Source organism: Bidens hawaiensis, unplaced genomic scaffold, assembly GCF_021521415.1.
Source record: "Bidens hawaiensis isolate Kalapana, Puna unplaced genomic scaffold, B.hawaiensis_p1.1 tig00013977_1, whole genome shotgun sequence".
Lineage (NCBI taxonomy): Eukaryota > Viridiplantae > Streptophyta > Magnoliopsida > Asterales > Asteraceae > Bidens > Bidens hawaiensis.
The window spans coordinates 362,179-385,429 of record NW_027492194.1 but is presented as its reverse complement, the minus strand read 5'-3'; the positions used below and the strand labels follow the sequence as shown (position 1 = coordinate 385,429).

General features: G+C 45.2%; 2 protein-coding genes across 2 annotated transcripts; one reads left to right on the top strand and one right to left on the bottom strand.

Moving 5' to 3' along the window:
- Positions 1-414: 414 nt before the first annotated feature.
- LOC143545449 (uncharacterized) lies at positions 415-15,630 on the bottom strand. Its single transcript, XM_077037348.1, has 2 exons — positions 15,362-15,630; positions 415-1,669 (listed from the first exon to the last, which is right to left on the bottom strand). The coding sequence occupies exons 1-2, from the start codon at positions 15,628-15,630 to the stop codon at positions 415-417; spliced, it is 1,524 nt and encodes a 507-aa protein (XP_076893463.1).
- A 4,530-nt stretch (positions 15,631-20,160) lies between these two features.
- On the top strand, positions 20,161-21,429 carry LOC143545448 (uncharacterized). Its single transcript, XM_077037347.1, has 2 exons — positions 20,161-21,060; positions 21,118-21,429. Exons 1-2 carry the CDS (start codon positions 20,161-20,163, stop codon positions 21,427-21,429), a joined length of 1,212 nt encoding a protein of 403 aa, XP_076893462.1.
- Positions 21,430-23,251: the final 1,822 nt, after the last annotated feature.

Sequence of the window (23,251 nt, the reverse complement as noted above, 5' to 3'; positions counted from 1 at the left end):
TAAAACTAACGATAACTTTATTAAGCGATAGACTAGTGGGAAATCGATGTGTTTTCTTGTTTCCACCATCTTTTTGGCAAGCTCACTTACCCCATTCAAGTTGTCAAACCGTGCATCTTCTTTCACATAAGCTTGTTTTTTTCATCAAAATTAAAATCACACGGATACATCTCGGCCAACTTTAGCAAATTTAGTTTATCAAAGGCTCCAAAATTAAGACACGGGCTCAAATAACTCATAAAAGTAAGCAAGTTAGTGGTTACCTCGTTAAAACGGTTACCAAGCTCTTGAATTTTCATATCGAGAACCGTGTTAAAATTGTTAACCACATAATGGTGACGATTAGTGATGCCGGTCTTCTTTCTTCGATTTTTCGGGTCAACATAAGTGGCTTCCATGTTAACCATTTCAATATCATGCTTGGTCACAAAAGGATGTGACATCTATCAAAAGTGAGTCAAAACCTTCAAGTCGATAGGTTTGTAATTCTTCTTTAGTAGTTTTGACTAGCTTAACCGCATTCAATATATCTTGATCTTTTCTTTGAAGTGCTTCACACAACGTGTTAGTAACACCCAAAATGTGCTTCATCAAATGTAGATAAAACACAAAAGAAAACGTTCTCATGTATAATTGAAGTCCATTTGCTTGACTTTTTTGAGCATTAATTTCTCCTGAATTTTCTATATATTCAAGCACGTCAATAACACTAGAATATAAAGAAAGCAAACGGATCATAGTTTTTTCGTGAGAACTCCAACGTGTATCTCTGGCTCTTGCTAGTGACAGTTCTTGATTCTGTCCGCTTCCGGTTTCAACTTCCGGGTTCAATCCGAATCTTTCTCTTTGACTTTCTCTTATCAAATCTACCCGTTTGCAAGATGCACCAACAACATTTACTAAACTTGATACTTCATTAAAAAATTTAAAAATTTCATGATGTTTGTTTGCAAGAGCCACAACAACAAGTTGAAGTTGGTGAGCAAAATAATGAACATAATATGCAGATGAATTTTCTTTCAAAATCAAAGCTTTCAAACCATTAAACTCACCAGACATGTTTCTTGCACCATCATATACTTGGCCTGTAATCCTACTCAAACTCAAATTGTAGTGAGCAAATAATTCATCAATTGCAGTCTTAAGAGATAGCGCGGTTGTTTCTACTACATGAACAAGGCCAACAAATCGCTCTTCCACAAATCCAAATTTATCAACATATCTCAGTACCAAAGCCGTTTGTTCCTTTTTAGAAACATCCCTTAATTCATCAACTAATATGGAAAAGACATTATCAACAAGTTCATTAAATATCTTCTTTAATACTTCTGCTGTAAAACAATTACAAATCTCTTCTTGGATTGATGGAGCGATCATTTGGTTATTCCTCGGAGCATTGCTTAATATAACTTTATCAATTTCTTCATTTATTACTCCAAATAATTTTAAAAGCTCTATGAAATGTCCTCTATAAAGAGATGTTTCAGACTCATCATGACCACGGAAAGATAATGCACCATTCAACAATCCTCTAGTAGCTATAATCGAAGCACTTAATCGAATTCTATATTCTTTTTTGTTTTTATCAGCTTTTTTATCAAGTGCCACATGTATAGATTGAGTTTGGTTAAGTAAGTCTTCCCCCCTTTTACGTGCTTTGTCGTGTAAACTATTGCATTTACCGGCATGAGTTGTAAATCTTGAGATTCTATGCCAACACCGCACCCCTTCGTGACGGAAAAAGAGGCGGCGCACGGAGGTGGTCCGGTGGACTGTCGGAGTTCTGATTTCTGAGTTTGAATGTTGGATGGTGAGGTAGTGAGCAGCTAGGGTTTGAGGCTATTGGTGTGTGATGTTATGTTCTGTGTAACAACGATGTGAGGACGTGGGGTGGGGTAAAGAGTAAACTAGATTGAAAAAAAAACCCTAACTTAGGTAAACTGGATTCCAAAAAAAAAAGAAAAAAGAAAAAAAAAACCAAAAACTCATGCCGGAAGCCGAACTCGAACCCGGGTTGGCAGATGGGAAAGTTTGAGTGTTACCACCAGGCCAAAGTTTCATGTTGTATATGGGTTCACTATCACAAATTATACCTATATTCTATATAAATTTCGAAACTCAGTGGGTTCCCGTGAACCCGTACACTACTACGTAGATCCGCCCTTGTTTATATTACTAGGAATATTAGAGTACAAGGCTTTGATAGATACAAGCTTTGGATGATCTCAAATGAGACCCCATATCACTTATTTATACTAGCACATGAAGATCTAGAGAGTTCTACTCTAGATTATTCCACACAAAAGATCTAGGTCTGATTTGTAGATATTTCCTGAAGAAACGTGGATCTACTCACTGGTAGCAGATCTACTTTCCTCGGGTGTGATTATACTATTTCACCGATGGTTCTTCTGGATCAGTGTTCTTCCACCTACAAAATGAACAGCGCCGTTACTTACCCCTCAGAAAGGGACAGAGGGGTCCTCTTTGGGGTAACCCTCCGGCGTGAGAATCAGTATATTTGTGGAGAAGATAATAATGTGTGTCAGAGAATCTCAAGAGTATTTTCTTAATTGCTCAATACCCTTTGGTTGTGAGACTGTGTGATTGTATGTAACTGACTGTGAATGAATGTGATTCAATATGATTGAATGTGTGATCACTGCTTGTAACTGTCAATGATTGAGTATGAATGTCATCAAAGTGGAGTTGATGCTGTATTTATAGTGCTAGGGTTACCACCGGTTGGGCTCAACCTCGTTGGCTTCCTCCAATCGCACTGCGCCACGTGTCCTTTGGGACACCTGGCGCTTTCTCGTTGGTTGTAATCACGTGGTAACACATGTGTCATGCTGAGTTGTCGACCTTTCATTTGGCAGCTATCAACATCAGCATATTCTTTCTCCTTAAAAAGATGCCTTCTGGAAGGTTGTCTGATGTGCACAATCAAGGTTGCCCTAATCCTGATTTGGATAAGGACGAGGTTGATGATGTGCACGTATGATATGCGCTCACCCTGAGGATGCGCGGGGTCTTCTCTTTATTCTCACGCGCAGATATTTCATGCGCAGATGTGATATGCACGAGCATGTGATATGCGCCGCGCGCTGATGCGCTGCGCGCATATGTGATGCGCGAGCATATGTGTGCCTGGGCAGATGCGATATACACGGGCATGTGATATGCGCCGCGCGCATATGTGATGCGCGAGCATATGTGTGCCTGGGCATATGATGCCTGAGCATGTTTTGTATGCGCCATGCGCATAGGTTTTGGCTTTGTGCCTTCATAATGTCTTTATCTTGTGGGTTGACCCGCCTTGCTCGGTGTTGAGGCGGGTACATACCTCTTCAAGCCCCCCCAGTCTAATGTGTGTCTTATCTCGCGCGAGCGCGGTAAGATGGATATTAGACTTACTGATTTTTGTCTTTTAATGGGGTTTTGTCGTTTTCCTGGTTGCTTCCATCGTTGCGCGAATTTCTATCCATTTGGTTGAAAACGAAGGGTCCAAACACGTGGTTAGTTGGTGGTGACGTGCGCCGTAAACGTGTCAGACGTTTCGTGTGCTCGAGGTGCTACAGTTGCCTTTCATGTCCCCTCACACAGCTGTCCTGAACACGTGTCGCGCTCGCATTGGTTAGCACCTGCGAGTGGGGGCGCGTCTCTGTTCCGTGGCAGGTCGGTTACAATTTTATGTCCCCTCAACAGTGTTAGGGACACGTGTCGCGCCCTCGTTGGCTTGTACCCGCGAGTTGAGGCGCGTGAAATCCGATCAGCTGCCACATTTCTCTCTCCTGGGCCTATAAAAGCAGGCCCTTAGGAAATTTTTATCTTCATCTTCATTGTTTCAAATTTTCTATTTTCTGCCTTTCATATTCTGAATTGAGTATATTCATCTTTTCGATTTTTCGATTATCTGCTGGTGCAGTTGTATGTCTGATAGTTCAGACTCGTCTAGCCCCTCAATCACCTCTGTTGCCTCTCGAAGACGCCGTGTGAAGTCTGTGGTGATGTCGACATTGAAGCAAAAGGGGAAAGGGAAGAGGGTTGTTGAGACCACATCGGAGGAAGTAGGGAGGACCAAGGCCACCAAAAGGTGGAATGAAATCCTCTGCAAATTGAAGCAGGCCGATCTCGACAACCTCATCGCCTCTCAGGGCTTTCCCACCCTGTTTGGCTGCATGTTGCCTAGGTCCGGGCAAACGGCGGCGGACCCGCCTGCCGGCTATATATCCCTATATAGCCACTTTTTCACCCACTGCAACCTTCGTCTCCCGATGACAAGGTTTGTGGGTGCACTGCTGAAGTTCTATGGGATTCATATATCCCAAGTCCATCCGTTTGGACTCGTGCGCGTGACTCACTTTGAGTTCATGTGCAAATCCCAGCGCGAGGAACCCACTCCTCGGCGCTTTCAATATTTTTACAAGCCCAAGATCCAGGACAATTGGATCTCTTTCATTCCTCGCAGTCAGAAGGTGAAGTGCTCCACTGTTTCATTCAAGAGCCTTCATGACTGGTCTGAGAGGTTCTTTTACATAAGGGCTGGTGTGATCCCCATCCGTATGACCATGCGCTCTATCTCTTCTGCGCCTGCGGATGAGGGTGTCCTCAAGAACCCAACTGGCGCCTGGGTTAAGAAACTGACCGCCGAACCATCCCCCGCGAAGAAAATTTGCGAGGAGGCGCTGGTTGGGGTCGGCATGAGTAAGCTTTGGGCCGATAGCGCGCTTGAGCCCGTTATCCAAGTCGACGGGTTGTGTAAGTTTATTTCATTGGTTTATTTATTTTTTCTGCGCGAACATAATTCTTTTGCTGATATCACTTGATTTGTTTTTGCGCAGTCACCAAGGATTATGTCCTTGCCGCTTATGATGAACAAGTGGAGGGTGGCTCCGTCGCGCTTGGCCCTGGGGAAGTTGTTTTCCCTGATCGCTTCGATGACATGTTCATCCCAGTGGATCTGGAATTTGACTTTGACAGTGACGCGCCTGGTAAGCCTTCGCACTTATGCTCATTCCTTTAGAATATCCAAGTTTATTAACAGTTCTGTTGGTTGTTTTTGTAGATGCGCTTGAAAACTACGAGCTAGAGCTCGCGGAAGAGGAGGAGGAGGAAGAGGAGGCGCCCCTACTAAAGCGCAAAGCTAAGGGGAAATCTGGCGCAGGGGCCAGTAAGAAACAGAAGAAAGATGACACCCCTGTCGCTCATCCCCATGCTCAAACGAAGGGACCTAAGGAAACCCAGGTGTTTACCACAAAGGTTTCTTTAGCTTCTCTGCCTGTGAGAGTGGGCAGACCTCCTGTCCACTTGAGGTATGGTGGCGTCGCCTCCTCCTTTCGCGCGGCTGAAGAGAGAAGCAGTGCCGCGCCTGCAACAGGTATACTTTATTTATCTTCATCTGGCTGAATTGTTATTAAACCTTTCCTCCTTTGAATGTTTGCAGAACCGGCGACGGTAGGAGATGAGCCACAGGCGCCACAAGGTGCTGAGGCTGCGCCGGGGGCTGCTTCGGAGTCCCCTGTTCTACCCTCTGAAAAGGGTAGAATGAATTTTATGGCGATGTTCGCCGCGCGAACAGAATTGCGTCAAGGTATGTTTTGCACACTTGTCTTCTTTATTTTTCTTTTGGATTCAGTCATAAACCATTTTTCCTTGTTGATTTGTTCATAGGAGTTGTAGCTGGCGTACAAGTTGCTGGCGTCACTCCTGGCTCCGTTGGCGGCGCCGCTGGTTCTGGTCCTGCTCCTGCTCGTGCTGATTCTCCCCTTATTGGGGTTACAAAAGAGCAGGAAGCCGTATTGCGCGCCGAACTGGCGGCGTCGAGACCTCCCTCGCCTCCTCCTACGCGCAGCCCTCTCCGCGAGGCTGGTTTGGAGCCCCCCAGGTCGCAGGAGAAGAGGCCTATTCAAGAAGATGAGGAGGATGAGGGGGCTCAAGCTGAGGGCTCCTTGGGAGACCGCGCCAGCCCTGCGATGCCACAAGTCTTCACAGCGCATACTTCTGGTGGGGCTGGCGCTGACTTTTCTGCTTCATCCCCGCAGGTATGTTTTAATTTGTTGCTCCGCTGCGCGTACCTCCATATAAGTATGTTTTATGACTTAGAACATTTCTTGTGTTTTGTAGGAAGGTGACCACGTTTATCGCCCGAGATGGAATATTAATGAAGAAAGTTCCTTCCAATCCATGGGCGTATGCGAGGACTTCTGGGCTCATGCCGTGCCTCCTACTGAAAGGAGGTATCAGGAGGAGCGCACTCGCGCTGACTTGCTCAACGATCACATTTTCGCTGGGTCAGCTTTCTTTGCTGCCTCCCAAGAGCTTCATCGCGATTATATTAAAGTACGCGATGCTCTTGTGGCAGCCCAGCAAGAGGCTAAGGTGGCTGCCTGGAACCTTTCTGATGCTCGCGCACGAGCTGAGAAACTCCAGGCGGAGCTCAGCGAAAATAGAGCAAGTGCCAACACCGCCTATATTAAGCGCGGGCATGAGCTCCAAGCTGCGCGGGAGAAGCAGCAGTTGGCGGAGGCCGAAGTTGCCAAGTACGCGCGTAGAGTGCGTGTCTTGGAACAGCAGGCTGAGGCGCGTGACCAAGCTATCGTCCAGAGTATCACTGAAAAATCATCACTGGAGAGCGAGGTTGCGCGCCTGAAGAGGGAGTTGGCGGCCGTGCAGGCCGATAGAGATGAGGCCTTGGCGACGGCGGCGTCCAGCCAGGAAGCACTTGGTGCTGCGCAGGCGGAGAAAGAAAAAATCTTGGCGGCAGCAGCGTCTGATAAGGAGGAGCTACAAAAGACTAAGGAAACTGTTGAGTTATTAAACTCCCAGGTTCCTGTCCTCGAGACGTCTGTTGCTGGCCTAGCGCAGGATCGCCAATGGCTGGTGTCACAGGGCATAACTCGCTGCGCTTTGGCGATGAAATATTCCGCCGAGTTTCAGGCCCTTGTGATGGACTGCAATGCCGCCGCGCGCTTGGTGGGCCGAGCTGAAGGGTTTACGGATGGGTATGACTATGGCATGTTGAAGAAGAACCCATCCGAGTACCCTTACAAGAGCGACGCGGCCTGCGCGGACATGGCCGCGGTGGGGGAAAAGTATATGAATACTCCCATCCCCATCCTTATGCAGGTACCTTGACCTTAATGAGTTTTAGTTGACTAATTTTTCCAAGTGTTTTGTACTCAATATTTTTCTAATGATTTTGCAGATAGCTGCGCTTGCTGACCAGCCCGACCTCGGCGCGCTAAAGAAGTTGCTCGATGAATGCGAGAGGGCTGGTGGCGATGATGGTGGCGCGGGGGATGTTGCCCCTGCCAGCGGCTCTGGCGCTGCGAATAAATCTGCTCCTGCCACCGTCGTGATAGAAGACTCCAATGAGGAGGAAGAACTTGACTATGGTCAGTTCGGAGATGAGGAGCAGGCCGCGTCAGATGCTGCGGGAGATGATGAAGGTGATGAAGTGGCTGACGTCGACGTGGAGACTTGAGAAGCCCTTCATCAAATTTTACATATTTAATTTTTTATACTTGTAATTTGTAACTCATCATACTTGTAAATTTCAATCCAATGGAATGAAACTTGTTTTCTCTTTTTCACATCTTGCGCATTTCCATTCATCTCTTCATGTTTGCTTGTATAGATATAAGATATGCTTGCACGTTAAAATAAGAACAAGGTTGTAAGGAAATTATTCACTTAACCTCTGTTCTATTTTGTTTGTGGTTTCGCAGTATCTTGCTCATGCTGACATGCGCGCTAACTTTTCATTATTTCTTTTTTGCGCGTCGTTGTCGCGCGGTATTTATATGGAAGTATGAGTTTAGCCATTACATGTCAGCGTGTGTTACTCAGATATCCACTATGATTCCGCGCGCGACCTCGACCTAAGACCTTAACATGATTTGGCATGTACTTTGCCTTAGTTGTGTTTAAGGATTTTTATGATCAGGCTGCGCGGGATGTAAGATGGATGTTTGTGAGTGTTTTGAGCTAAGGCTCTTTGTTTTGGGCTAAGGCCCTGACGTTTTTAGAGTTAAGACTCATTAACGTGTTTGAGCTAAGGCTCGCGCATGTATGTTTTACTTCGCTTTATTTTGCTTTGAAGTCAATATAGTGTTGTCATATTGTTCCAAATTAATAAAGGAAGTGTGAAACATGTATGCAAAGGTAATAGAACAAATATTGAAAGATAGCGCGACAAATATTGAAAGATAGCGCGAATCATCATTCATGATGGCTTAAAAGCCTTGGTTACATATTTGAACTTTTTACATGAAGCATTTTCTAAGTTGTGCCGCGTTCCACGCGCGCGGTATCTTTTTTCCATTCAAATCTTTTAAAGTGTACGCGCCTTTCCCCAAATCTTCTGAAATTTGATAAGGTCCCTCCCAATTGGGGGACATTTTTCCTGGGGGTATTGCGCGACTAGCTTCATTGTTTCGAAGGACAAAATCATTTTTCTTGAAGTGGCACTCTTTAACGCGCTGATTATAATATTTTTCCAGCTTTTTCTTGTATCTGGCTTCATTGATGATAGCCGCTTCTCTGCGCCCTTCAAGCAAGTTAAGGTCCAATCTTCTTTCGCGCTCGTTATCAGTTTTGCTCATCATGAGTACCCTATGGGATGGGCATCCAATTTCTGCTGGGATCATAGCCTCTGTCCCATAGGTTAGGCTGAACGGGGATTCGCCATTGCTAGTTTTGCTTAATGTCCTGTGCGCCCACAGGACATTAGGTAACTCTTCGACCCAAGAATGGGATTCTCCCTCTAACCTTTTCTTCAGCCCATTTAGCAAACTTTGATTCGCGCGCTCCACTTGGCCATTCCCCTGAGGGTGGTAGACGGACGTGAAGATTTGGTTGATGTGCAATTCTTTGAGCCAGCTTGATATCTTCCTGTCAGTGAATTGTTTGCCATTGTCGCTCACAATTTCCATAGGAAGGCCAAAACGGCAAATGATGTGGCTCCAGATAAATTGCTTCATCGCCTCAGCTGTGATTTTTGCTAGTGGCTTGGCCTCAACCCATTTTGTGAAATAGTCTATCGCCACTACCAAAAATTTCACTCGCCCTTGCGCTTGCGGCAGGGGCCCCACAATATCAATGGCCCATTTGTGGAAAGGCCATGCGGAGGTCACTGGAATCAAGTTGTTCTTTGGACGCATGGTGTTTGGCGCGTAGCTCTGACATGCCTTGCATTTTTGGATTTCTTTTAGCGCATCCAAGTACATGCCTGGCCAATAGTAGCCTGAGCTCATTGCCTTGGCAACCACCATGCGCGGACCAGCGTGTATTCCACAGATTCCTTCATGAATCTCCCTAATCACATAGCTTGCTTCTTCAGCATCCAGGCATTTCATGAGCGGTCCAAGATAAGAGCGCCGATATAATGTACCATCAAGTAGTTCATAGTTCTGCGCCTTGTGTCTTATCTTTCTCGCCTGTGCGCGATCATCCGGTAACGTCCCCTCCTTCAGGAATTCCATTATCGGAGTTATCCAGGATGAAGGGGTTGTATGAATTACAAGGACCGATTGCGTTTGTACTGACGGGTTGCTCATCACTTCCACCCTGATATCTTTGCCAAAGTGATCAAAATTAGTTGATGCCATCTTACTCAACGCGTCAGCGGACTTGTTTTCGCTGCGCGAGATGTGTATGATTCTGAAGAAGTCAAACTGCTCAACGAACTTTTTTGCCTGCTCTAGATATAGAGGCATTGTGTTCTCCTTGGCGTCATATAGGCCGTTGACCTGAGCAGCTACCAAGTAAGAATCAACATGGGCCTCTAGCCTTTTAACTCCAAACTTGCGCGCAATGCGCAGACCAGCCAGCAGGGCTTCATACTCAGCCTCATTGTTGGTACTCTTGAAGTCCAACCTAATAGCATAAGTATATTCATGATTATCAGGGTCCACCAGTTTGAGGCCTGCGCCGGACCCTTCGCTGTTGGAGGCTCCATCAGTGAATAGCCTCCAAACATCTTCTTCATCATTTGCTCGCGGAGGGTCTACCTCGCGCTGAGCTTCTTCAATCTTTCCCTCTGGGATTTCCGTGATGAAATCCGCCAAAACTTGACCCTTTATCGCTGGACGGGGCTTATAAGTGATCGTGTGTTCACCTAATTCCAGCGCCCACTTTGTCAGCCTTCCGGAGAGCGCGGGGCGTCGCAAGACTTGCTGGATGTTGTAACCAGTCAGAACTTCAATAGGATGACCATTGAAGTATCTATGGAGCTTGCGCGACGCGTGTGTTAGTGACAAAACTAACTTTTCCATGATGGAATAGCGCGTCTCAGGGTCTGTGAGCACCCGACTCACATAGTATATTGGCGTTTGGATCCCCTTGCGATCCACCAATAATACTGCGCCGATCGCGCGGTCTCCAGCTGACAGGTACAATGTAAGGGTTTCGCCAGGAAGTGGAGCTGTGAGCGCTGGCAACTTTATGAGACATTCTTTTATCTCAGTGAAAGCTTGCTCAGCCTCAGGCATCCACTTGAATTGGCTCTTCTTCAAACAGTTCCTCAAGGTGTTAACGAATGGAGTAGATTTGCTGGCGTGGTTCGCTAGGAACCTGTTGATTGACACCAATCTACCATTCAGCTTCTGAACCTCTTTCATGGTGGATGGTGAAGGCATGTCAAGGATGGCTTCCACCTTTTCAGGGTTCACCTTGAAACCATCCTTAGTGACCATTACACCAAGAAATTTCCCCTCTTCTGCACCGAAAGTACATTTGCTCGGGTTGAGCTTCATGTTAACTTCCGTTAGGCGCTGAAGAGTTTCCTCGATGTCTTTGAGCATTTGTCTCTCCTCCCTGCTCTTGATCACCAAATCATCAACGTAGACTTCTAGATTTCTTCCGATTTGTTCACTGAAAACCGAATCCATAAGTCTCTGATAGGTTGCGCCCGCATTCTTTAAACCAAAGGGCATTTTTGTGTAACAAAAAACACCCTTGTCGGTTCTGAAGGCAGTCTTGTCTTCATCCTGTGGTGCCATTTGAATCTGGTGATAGCCTTTGTAGGCATCCAGGAAACATTTGAGCTTGAATGGCGCCACAGAGTTCACCTTTGCGTCGATGTTTGGGAGGGGGTAACAGTCTTTCGGACATGCTTTGTTGAGGTCCTTGAAGTCAATACACATTCTCCATGACCCGTTGCTTTTCTTTACCATCACAGGATTGGCTACCCATGTCTGGTATCGGATCGGGCGGATGATGTTTGCGCGCAACAGGTCCTCCACTTGCTCATTCATGGCCTTCGCCTTTTCATCCCCCATGATTCTCTTTTTCTGAGCAATTGGCTCCACCGACTTGAACGTGTTAAGAGAATGTTGCGCCAAGTCTCACGGGACCCCCGTCATATCGGAGTGTTGCCACGCGAAAACCGACGTGTATTTTGTGAGCAACTTTTTCATTCTCAATCTCGTTTCGTCTGAAATGGTAGCGCCAATTGTGACCGTTTGCTCTGGGAATTTTGGGTTTAAAATCCACTTCTCTGGCGCATTGTCAGCCATTGGAAGTTTCATTCTCCCTTCCCGCGGCGTGCTTGTCACTGCGCACAAATGATCGCGGTAAACAAATGTTACGCCTGTTGGTGTAGGGAACCCCAATGCGCCGTGCGCTGGCGACGGTACAGCATTAAATTGAGCAATCGTTCCCCTACCCAGGATCATATTGTGGCATGACGTGGTGGGCAAGACCAAGAAGTTGACAACTTCGGCTCGCTTGTGCTCATCATCCCCCATAGTTAGTTCAAACTGAATCTGGCCTAGGGGATGTATGATTTCATTTGAGACACCACAGATTGGTGCGTTCACAATTTCGAGCCGCGCTTGGTCTGCCGGGTCTAACTTTCTGAAACACTGCTCATACATAATGTTAGATTCGCTTCCAGTGTCCACCAGGACCTTTGACACTTCGTAATGAGCAATGTGTGTGGTGATGACGAGAGGACTGCTTATTGAAGGGCCTCCCCTGATTCTTGGGAAGATGACTTGCTGCTCGCGCCAATCTCCGTGGATTTGCGCGCTTCTCTTTTTTGACGTCTGCCCTTGTCGTCCCCCCTCAGCCACACAGATTCTTTTGTATTTCTTGCTGGCAGAGGCTCCTTCCGGTTGCTCATCTTCTATTCTTTGGTTTTTTACCAAGTGAGCCAGCCTGCCTGACTTTACATCCTTCTCGATCGCATCCTTTAAATGATGGCATGCGTCGGTGTTGTGGCCCGGGGACCTGTGAAATTCACAATATTTGCCACTGTTTTGCGGTCCCTTGTAGTGTAGTTGCTTGGGGGGCTTGAATTGGACATTCTCAGTACTTAACACCTGTGAAGGTGTTTTAGTGAGGGGCGTCCATATTCTTGGCAGAGGTCTGCTAGGATCTCTGCCGCCCTCCCTCTTGTCACCCTCCCCGCGATTACGAACTTCTTTTTGGGGCTGTGGTGAGGTTGGTTGCGCTTGTTTTTCCGCGGAAGAAAAACTTGTTGGCTGCAACCTGGACCATACAGAGTTCTGTTTGGCCCTCTTCTCTTTGCTGCGCGGTGATTCTGCCTGATGCGCTCTTTCTCTTGCCCTATCTTGGGCAATCTGTTTCTCATTTCTCGCGAAAACTCGCGATGCCTCCATTAACTTGGCCCACGTGGTGGGCATACCATCTTTGCTTACGAGAGCCCGGCGGAGTTGATCACTGCGCGCGCCTTGTATAAAGGCCACGCGCAGGAGCTGCTCAGTTATACCCCCGATTGCCAGGGATTCCTGATTGAAACGAGTGATGTAATCTTCAATCGTTTCATCATTCCTGCGTATGCAGTGCATGATGTCATCAGGATCGCGCGTGTGCCTGCGCTGCTGTACGAAGTGGGCTTGGAACTTTTCTAATAGTTCCTCGAACCCATCAATTTGCCCTGTCGGCAAGCTCTCGAACCATACCCGCGCTGCGCCCGTGAGGCAGCGAGCAAACATATGACACCATGTTGGCATCGTCCAGCTCTCTAGGTTTCCCGTGTTATAGAAACCTTGCAAAAAGTCATCTGGATCTGTTGTGCCATCATATTTGCCCAGACCACTTGGCATCTTTGTCTTGTGCTGGATGGGAGCCTGCGCGATGCGCGCAGTAAACTTTGAGTGTTTTACCAGGATGGCTGGTCTGTAGGGCGTGGTTACGTCCACTTGCCCTCTGACCGGTGGGCTGTACGGCATGTGCAGATCCAGATCTGCTCTGGCTCCAGGCGCCATGTTCACAGGCGCGCGGAGCTGTGAGCCTCCTGCATGAGTATCCCGTGTCTTCCTCATGCTATGCACTTCTTCATCACTGAACTCAGTGTGTGCAGTGTGAACAGAATGTCCTTCTTCCGGCGCTCGCGGCCTCTTTGTAGTCTGCTTATCAAAAGCTTGCCTTTGTGTTTGGTCGGCTAGCTTCTTCTGCTTGACCATTTCGTTGTACTTTTCAATCAGACGCCGCTGCTCGTTTATGAGCCATTCATTCGGATCATTTGCTTCATCTTCTGGACCCATTGGTCCTTTCAGCTTCGCGCCGGCCATATTTTGTAACGTGAGATCGTCTGGAGGAGTTTCAGTCTGGCCGTGAGGGGTTGTGACGAAGGGACGGTTGCTGGTGGTACGCGTAGAATCACGCGGAACCCTCAGAACCTGCTGTCCGTCGTTAACACCCTCACGTTCAATATCCTCCAGAGCTTGATCAACGTTACGAACTCCAAAAACCATGGTGATTGATTTTTTTTTTTTTTTTATAGATCTGATGAGATCTGATTGCCGTTTGTAACAGTGGATGGCGCCAATGAAGAAACGTGGATCTACTCACTGGTAGCAGATCTACTTTCCTCGGGTGTGATTATACTATTTCACCGATGGTTCTTCTGAATCAGTGTTCTTCCACCTACAAAATGAACAGCGCCGTTACTTACCCCTCAGAAAGGGACAGAGGGGTCCTCTTTGGGGTAACCCTCCGGCGTGAGAATCAGTATATTTGTGGAGAAGATAATAATGTGTGTCAGAGAATCTCAAGAGTATTTTCTTAATTGCTCAATACCCTTTGGTTGTGAGACTGTGTGATTGTATGTAACTGACTGTGAATGAATGTGATTCAATATGATTGAATGTGTGATCACTGCTTGTAACTGTCAATGATTGAGTATGAATGTCATCAAAGTGGAGTTGATGCTGTATTTATAGTGCTAGGGTTACCACCGGTTGGGCTCAACCTCGTTGGCTTCCTCCAATCGCACTGCGCCACGTGTCCTTTGGGACACCTGGCGCTTTCTCGTTGGTTGTAATCACGTGGTAACACATGTGTCATGCTGAGTTGTCGACCTTTCATTTGGCAGCTATCAACATCAGCATATTCTTTCTCCTTAAAAAGATGCCTTCTGGAAGGTTGTCTGATGTGCACAATCAAGGTTGCCCTAATCCTGATTTGGATAAGGACGAGGTTGATGATGTGCACGTATGATATGCGCTCACCCTGAGGATGCGCGGGGTCTTCTCTTTATTCTCACGCGCAGATATTTCATGCGCAGATGTGATATGCACGAGCATGTGATATGCGCCGCGCATATGTGTGCCTGGGCATATGATGCCTGAGCATGTTTTGTATGCGCCATGCGCATAGGTTTTGGCTTTGTGCCTTCATAATGTCTTTATCTTGTGGGTTGACCCGCCTTGCTCGGTGTTGAGGCGGGTACATACCTCTTCATTTCCTATCAAAATATCCAGCATCTTGATGTTTGTTGGCTGCTCTTGAATCTTCTTCGCTGGCCTAGAAGCATCTTAGTTCTTCCGGATTTATGTAGTACGTACTAGGCTGTTCCGGAGAGTTTCGGGTTGTTCAAGACAGTCCCAGAGAGTGCTAGGCTCTTCCGGGTAGTTCCAGAGTGTACCGGGCTGCTCAGGATAGTTCCGGAGAGTACTGGGATGTTTTAGATAGTTCCAGAGTGTACCGGACTGTTCCGAAGAGGGCTGGGCTGTTCCGGATTATCCTAGAGTCTTCCGGGTGGCTCTAGTTTGTTCCGGGCAGCCCTAGATGCTTTTTGGTGGTTCCGGATGATGCGAAAAATGTTGTGTAATTTGACGGTGCATGACATCTCCCCCACCTGATTTCGCAACGCCCTTGTTGCGAGTTTCCGTCCCTTGTCTTGGTCTTATGAGTTGAAGTGTTGTTATGGTTCTTCCTCGTTTGATGGTGTCTTGTTCCATAAGTGTCGTGTGCACTTCATCTCGTATATGGTGCTCAAGTACATTGTAAGAGCCGCCTTGATTTTGCGGAAGAAATCCATTCCGAGTATAATGGGGTAGTTGTCCAAAGGTACAACCGAAAAGTTTAACTTGTATGTCCATGTTCCAACCTTGACTCTAATGTTCCAGGCGAATCCTTCAATGGGATGTGGTTCTCCATAGCACTTTTGATCCATCCTTCACAAGATGTGATAGGCATGTCAACTCTTCTTGCCTTGTCAGGTGTGATAAAATTATAACTTGCTCCGGTGTCAAGCAATGCATTTGCAAGTCTCCCTTTTACTTTAACGGTTACGAAACGAAGTCTTTCTAGCCCTGATCTCGTAGTGTTACCCGTTGTTATCGGTGGGCGTGGATTGGTGCATACATTTTCTGCCATTTTGAACGATCTTCCCTCGACTTTAGTTAAAGCATTAAGAGTGTGTAGTTACATTGCCCCAAAGTGAGCCTCTTCGGTTTCATTGGGTTCATCGGTAACCTTTATGGCAGCATTTAAGCTATTTTTCTCCAGGCAACAGCGTGGGTTATGCAGCCCGTCGCATATAAGGTATCCTTTATTATAAGGTTCGTTGGAGATTTGAAGTAGCTTCTGGGTTTCCTCCTTACGGAATTGAGTGTTGATGGGTCTGGCTCCCCCACCTTTGTTTTTGTTTTGGTTAACGACGGTGTTTCTGGGTGCTCGTGTTTTGTTACGATCATGTAGGGATTTAGCGGCAATGATGGCAGATGATAGATCTTGAATGTTTCGACGTTCGATATCATTTCTTGCCCAAAATTGTAAGCCATCCATAAAGTTTGCCAACGATTCCCCATGGGTAATATCTGGAATTTCGAGCATAAGGATAGTGAATTCAATGATATAATCTTTGATTGTGCCCTTTTGCTTGAGATTATGAAGACGAATTCTTGCTTCGTATACAGTAGTTTCCGGATAAAATTGGTGTTTGATTTCTTTTACAAAATCTGCGCAAGTGGCGATGTGCACGTACCTTGATTAATTTCTTTGCTTTTGCGCCTCCACCATAATGCAGCAGTGCCTTTTAAGTATAGTGATGCTTTAGTGATCTTTTTAGCATCATCGTTGATGTCTACGCCATTGAAGTACTGTTCGATTTCCCAAAGGATCGAAGTAGTCCACAGCCCGTGCCTCTCATTTTCCAATGAACGGTGTTGGTGGGGAACTTTGACCTTTGAGGAAGTGGGATTGCTTGTACCAGCGCCTTCATTCGCTACAGCCATCATAAGAACACTAACTTTTCCTTGCAGTGTCTTGTAGTTGATTTCTAGTTGACCCAACTCGTGTGAAAGCATCTCTTTCATCTCGTTTCGCATGATAGCAAGAGCAACTTCTAATTCTGAAATCTCGCCACTCAAAGGTTCAACCTTTTTGATGTGGTCTAAAATATACATATTATTATATAAATATTCCCTATATTTTTAAGTGCTTTTGAGCCAAGTTTTTATTGAATATTATTAATATTGGGTTCATGTGTGAGTTTAATGGTTTCAAGAGACAACGAGCTAAAATGGAACACTTTTGCTAAACTTAAGACCGACGAATGAAGAGTCGAGCATATGATATATATTACTTATTATTATTATTAGAAAAGCTTGGAAAAGAATAAAGGAAAATATACATAAATTAAAATGCATCACGTGAAGAGAAACATAACTAAATAAACAAAAAGAATATACATTTTTGTATTAACTAGAATTTTGTATAATTTCTTTTAATTCATATGTTCTCTATTTTTATCAGCCCAAAAAAGCCCATTTATGAGGGTCGGTGGAAAAGATCCCACAGCTGCCATATGAGGAATATTAGAAGTTGATTGGAAAAAACAAATTTGAATATAAATGTTCTCTTTTGGCGTGGGATTTGAGGAGAGTTACAGAAGCCATCATTGAGCATCCATATATTATTCTGTTGGAGTCACACATTATTCTTTTGGGGGGTTTGAAAGCAGCCGCACGTTAGAGGTTCCACGGAGTCAACAGAGATACATGACAGCCGCAAAGAATTAAAAGAAAAAGAAGGAGCAAGCATGTGTCACATCTACTCATCTAAACCCTGTTTCTTTTATTATGAATTTGGGTGTAGAGCTTATTTATTTTATTTTATTGAGCATGATTATTGGTTAAACCTTTTTAGTTGCCTAGGCTTTGAATGAATACTTGTTGAGTTTGGTTTGCTTGTCGGTTTTATTGGTTATTGGTGTTCGACTAATATTATTGTAATAGATTTTTTGATGCTTTTAAGATGAATATGCATACTTATTATTAATTTACTTTTATTCAATTGCTCCATATGTGTCTTTGTGAAAGTCTTTCATGTGTAGACGCATATTAGGTTACCTACTGTGCGTTCGTAACTAGTTTATGGTTTATTAGTCGACATAATCCATAGGAACTATTGTTTGAGGGTTTAGAGATTTTAAGTGTTCTACCTATCTTGAGACTGAGAGGTAATAGATAGTTGGGGTTGTCTTAGTCATTAGGCGGTTTGGGTATAGATTACACGAGAGTGGATTTCCCCCTTATTGTCTTTTGATTTTTGCTATCCTAAGTCTTTTTAAGCATCTTTAGGTTACTCCTTACGTCCCTTACACTCCCTGATGTATTGTGATTAGTGAGACTGAGAGGTGATCTAGTCATTAGAGTACTTTAATATTGTTGGAGATACTGAGAGGTAATCCAACCAACCGGTTTGTGTCATACGCCCCTTAGGTATTCCTTTTAGGTGACACCTAGAGAATGATCAGGGATCCACTATGATGTCTAGGGCGTCGTATCTTTAGATCCCGGTTCCATCACAGTTTCCATAGCCGATAAGCATTCAAGATTCACAAATAGGATTTCAAGCCTAGGTAACGCCTTTCTCATTCTTGTTTTCCTCTAAGTCTTAGAATTTTATGTTTAATTTATTAGTTCACTTTAGCTTAATTTATTAGTCTAAATAATTATTAGTTTTAAAATAAAATAAATAAAAATCCAAAAATAATCTTTTTCTTAATTATTAATTTATTCAGCTTTTAGAATCTAGTCCGTTAATTTAATTAGTGTCTCTGGGGTTCGATATTTCCGGACTTCCCATAGCTATTCTACACCCGATATGTTCACTTGCCTGTTGCTAGTGGTTTGGTTTAGGGTATTCTAGGTTTTTATTACTCGTTGTGCTAGGTTGATTAATTGCAATATTTTTATATACCACTTTAGGCACACCAAGTTTTAGCGCCGTTGCCGGGGACACTTGGTAATTGGCGAATTAGATTTTATTTGCTTTTTCTTTGGTTTTAGTTTTAGTTTAAATAATAAGATTTCATTTTATTTAATTATTTAATTGCTCTTAATTGCTATCTGTGATTTGTGTGCTTTAGGGATAAGCTTAGGTCCTCACGATTTTATTTGTTTTTCAGCGTATGTGACGTACTCATTCCCTAGGACCACCAGAGTTCATAGTTTCTGATGAACCCGGGAGAGATTTTCGTGAGCGTCATAGGGAGCTTCGGGAGATTACACGTTCTCTACGCGAAAGCAAGGTGCACGTTTCAGATTCCATGTTAGATATGGGTGACGCTATTCCCCCTAGGCATACGGTTCACTCGAGAGTGAATGAGGGAGTTACGGGGAGAAGGTCTGCTATCGCACGTCCGGCGATGCCCTATGCTAATAACTGGCAGATTCCGACCAACGTCATGAATTCTATTGCTAATTCCTCCCCTTTTCACGGACTTGAAGATGAGGACGCGCCGGGCCATCTAAACAAATTCACTCGCATCTGCGACACTTTTCATATCGCCAACGCCACTCGTGCTTCTATTTACCTTCATCTTTTTCCATTTTCTCTTGAGGGTCGAGCTTCATCATGGTTGGAAAACCTTCCCCCTGGGTCCATCACTACCTGGGACGAACTTCAAGATAGATTTCTAAAGAAGTATTTTCCGCCATCTAAAGCCTCGCGAATTCGTAATCAGATCTACTCCTTCCGCATGGACCCTGACGAGTCATACCCTTTGGTTGGGAAAGGTTCCATAATCTGCTTAGTAGATGCCTCCAGCATGGCCTGTCCGAATGGACCGTAGTCGAGAAATTCTATAACGGGCTAACCTTTGAGATGCAGCAGAGATTCAACACGTCAGCTGGAGGGAACATGTTAGAGAATTTGGATATAGACGAGTGTGAGTCGGTGTTTGAGAGTTTCGCCCTAGCCGAGCAGCAGGGGCCGTTCGCCCAAGGTACTTCTAAAACCACCACTTCTTCCGCTCGAGGAGTCTATCAAGTCTTGAATGATACTGGCATCACGGTTGCCTTAGAGGCAATTCAGAGGGAAATTAAGGACTTGAAGAAGGTCATTCAGAGGTGCGAGATCTGCTGAGGAGGGCACGACACAGTTGATTGTCCGGTCGATCAGCAGGAGCAGGTGGACTACTTGGGAAATCATAATAGAGGACAAAATGCTTACGGGAACCCCGGATGGAGGAATAGCTCAAACTATGGTTGGAGGTCGGGAGCTAATGCTCAGGGCTTTCAGCCGAGGCAGGAGCAAAGTCAAGTTAGAGATACATAGGTGGCAAGGAGTTCGAGTGCGGGGAAGAGCAGTGGTATGGATCCAGATCTTAAAGAGTTTCTAACTAACCAATCTACCATGCTTTCCCAACTTATTGACAGAGACAATAACACACAGAATAGACTGGCTGAGCACAACACCTTATTGAAGAACCAGCAGTCGCCAATTTTGGAGATGTCTCAAAAGGTGGATGAGATGATGAAGCATATGCTACCTGATAAGCAGGTCGGAGCATTTCAGGGAAGCACCGAGCTTAACCCGAAGGCACAGTTGAAGGCAGTGACCACCCGCAGTGGTAGAGGAGGCGATAGAGAGTAGCCGCCAGTAGATGATGAGGAGCCGATGGACGAGGAGATTGAGATGGAGTCTCCTATGAGGACGCATGAGAGGCGAGCTCTAGGAAGTACCGCGTCAAACCGTGAGTCTCCTGCGAAGAAGGTTGTTGAGAAGAAGATTGAAGAGAAGAAGAGTCCCGAAGTCGATCTTACTCGAGTTCCATATCCTGCTCATCTTCCGAGGCAGAAGTATGTGGAGGAATATGGACGTTTCTTGGACATGTTTAAACAGCTTAAAATCAATCTTCCGTTTGTCGAAGCACTCCAGCATATGCCCAAATATGCTAAATTCTTAAAAGATCTTCTTTCGAATAAGAAGAAGCTGGAGGGGCTTTCGACGGTATGTCTAAATGAAGGATGCTCTGCGGTAATCCAGAACAAGCTGCCGGAGAAATTAGCAGACCCGGGACATTTCACAATTCCGTGTTTGTTTGGCAGCTCAACTGAGAGCTACACGTTGGCCGATTTAGGTGCTAGCATAAATCTGATGCCATATTCTCTTTATAAAAAGCTAGACCTTGGCGAGCCGGTCCCAACGCGCATGAGTTTACCCTTGGCCGACCGTTCGGTCAAATATCCGCGAGGAATCGTGGAAAACATACTTGTTAAAGTCGATAAATTCGTTTTCCCCGTGGATTTTGTTATTCTTGACATGGAGGCTGACGATCAAGTCCCACTCATTTTGGGACGACCCTTCCTGCGTACTGCTAAAGCGCTTATTGAAGTTTTCGACGGCAAAATTACACTTCGTTTAGGGGAGGAGAACGTCACCTTCGATGTCGTCAAATTGATGAGAAACTCCAGTAGTCAGGACGATTCCGTTTACTTTCTTGACACGTTCATATCTCAGTTCGAGCGCTGTCTTGACTACATCTCTGGAGCAGATTTGCTCAATCAGGAGGACGAGGTTGATGTTCCCCCGAAACATGACCTGAGCATTCTTGCTAGTTCACCTCCTGAGTAGCCCGAGGTGTTCACGGTTGCCGATAGCGCCAAGGGACCGAAGGAGAGACCATCGATTGAGGCACCACCGTCCCTTGAGCTTAAAGAGCTACCTCCTCATTTGGAGTATGCTTTCTTGGACGGTGAGGCCGATTTGCCTGTCATCATTTCTTCTCGGTTGACAGATGATGAGAAGTTGAGGTTGGTTGATGTGCTCAAGGCACACAAACAGGCTATTGCGTGGAAACTCATGGACATTCAGGTCATCAGCCCGAACTTTTGCATGCACAGGATACTCATGGAGGATGAGTACAAGCCTGTGATCCAATCTTAGAGGAGGCTCAACCCTAACATGTCGGAGGTGGTCAAAAAGGAGGTTATCAAACTCCTCGACGCTGGCCTTATCTATCCCATCTCTGATTCTTCATGGGTGAGTCCCGTTCAGGTCGTCCCTAAGAAGGGAGGGATGACAGTTGTCACTAACGAACGTAACGAGCTTATTCCGACTAGGACAGTCACAGGTTGGCGGGTTTGCATTGACTACAGGAGGCTTAACGACGCTACTAGGAAAGACCGTTTTCCTCTTCCGTTCATCGATCATATGTTGGAGCGTCTGTCGGGACGACAGTTCTACTGTTTCCTTGATGGATTTTCAGGTTATTTCTAGATCCGGTTGCGCATGTGGATCAGGAAAAGACCACATTTACATGCCCATACGGTACCTTCGCGTACAAACGTATGCCTTTCGGTTTATGTAATGCTCCGGCTACATTCCAGTGTTGCATGGTAGCGATATTCCAAGACATGATCGAGAGTTCCATGGAGGTCTTCATGGATGATTTTTCGGTATATGGGGACTCCTTTGATCAATGTCTTTCTAATCTTGAGAGGATGATGAAGCGGTGCATAGAGACGAAGTTGATGCTAAAATAGGAGAAGTGCCACCTCATGGTGACTGAAGGTATTGTGCTTGGGCATAAGATTTCGCGAGATGGTATTGAGTAGATAGAGTTAAGATCGACACCATCAGTAGACTTCCTCCACCGACTAGTGTGAAATCCGTTCATAGTTTTCTCGGGCATGCGGGTTTTTATCGTAGGTTCATCAGAGATTTTTCTAAGATCACCCGGCCCATGACTCGCCTTCTAGAGAAGGACATCACATTCGACTTTGATGCTGATTGTTTGAAGGCGTTTAAGTTTCTTAAGGGGCAGCTGGTTAATGCCCCTATCTTAGTAGCACCCGACTGGAGCTTACCCTTCAAGCTCATGTGCGACGCTAGTGATTTTGCAGTCGGTGCTGTTTTAGGTTAGCGAAAGGACAAGCACTTCCATCCTATCTATTACGCGAGTAAGACCCTCAATGATGCTAAGGAGAATTACACGACTACCGAGAAGGAGCTTCTAGCAGTGGTCTTCGTGTTCGACAAATTCCGTTCTTATCTTGTGCTGTCCAAAATGATCGTTTATGCTGATCATGCGGCATTGCGATACCTGTTCGCCAAGAAAGATGCCAAACCTCGTCTGATACGATGGATTTTCTTGCTTTCCGAGTTCGATATTGAGATTAAAGATAAAAAGGGAGCGGAGAATGTTGCTGCGGATCACTTGTCACATTTGGAGGATCCGAAGAGAGAGGAGATTAGAGAGGACACCATCGGGGATAGGTTTCCCCATGAGTCGTTGATGATGGTGAGAGTGAGATATGAGAGCGAGCCAGTTTTGTACGTGAGTGCTGAAGAGGAGGGTCTGCCATGGTTCTCCGACGAATGAAGAGTCAAGCATACGATATATATTACTTATTATTATTATTATTATTATTAGAAAGGCGTGGAAAAGAATAAAGGAAAATATACATAAATTAAAATGCATCACATGAAGAGAAACATAACTAAATAAAAATAAATAAATAAACAAAAAGAATATACATTTTTGTATTAACTAGAATTTTGTATAATTTCTTTTAATTCATATGTTCTCTCTCTTTATCAGCCCAGAAAAGCCCATTTATGAGGGTCGGTGGAAAAGATTCCACAGCCGCCGTATGAGGAATATTAGAAGTTGATTGGAAAAAACGAATTTGAATATAATGTTCTCTTTTGGCGTGGGATTTGAGGAGAGTTACAGAAGCCATCATTGAGCATCCATATATTATTC

Bases quoted from the DNA above. Each gene is read 5' to 3' on its own strand.
- LOC143545449 (XM_077037348.1), bottom strand. From the start codon at position 15,630: ATGGCAGAAAATGTATGCACCAATCCACGCCCACCGATAACAACGGGT. The intron at 1,670-15,361 runs GTTGGAACATGG...TAAATGCAATAG, and splicing joins CCTGGAACATTAGAGTCAAG to TTTACACGACAAAGCACGTA.
- LOC143545448 (XM_077037347.1), top strand. From the start codon at position 20,161: ATGGACGAGGAGATTGAGATGGAGTCTCCTATGAGGACGCATGAGAGG. The intron at 21,061-21,117 runs GTTGATGTTCCC...CCTCCTGAGTAG, and splicing joins TGCTCAATCAGGAGGACGAG to CCCGAGGTGTTCACGGTTGC.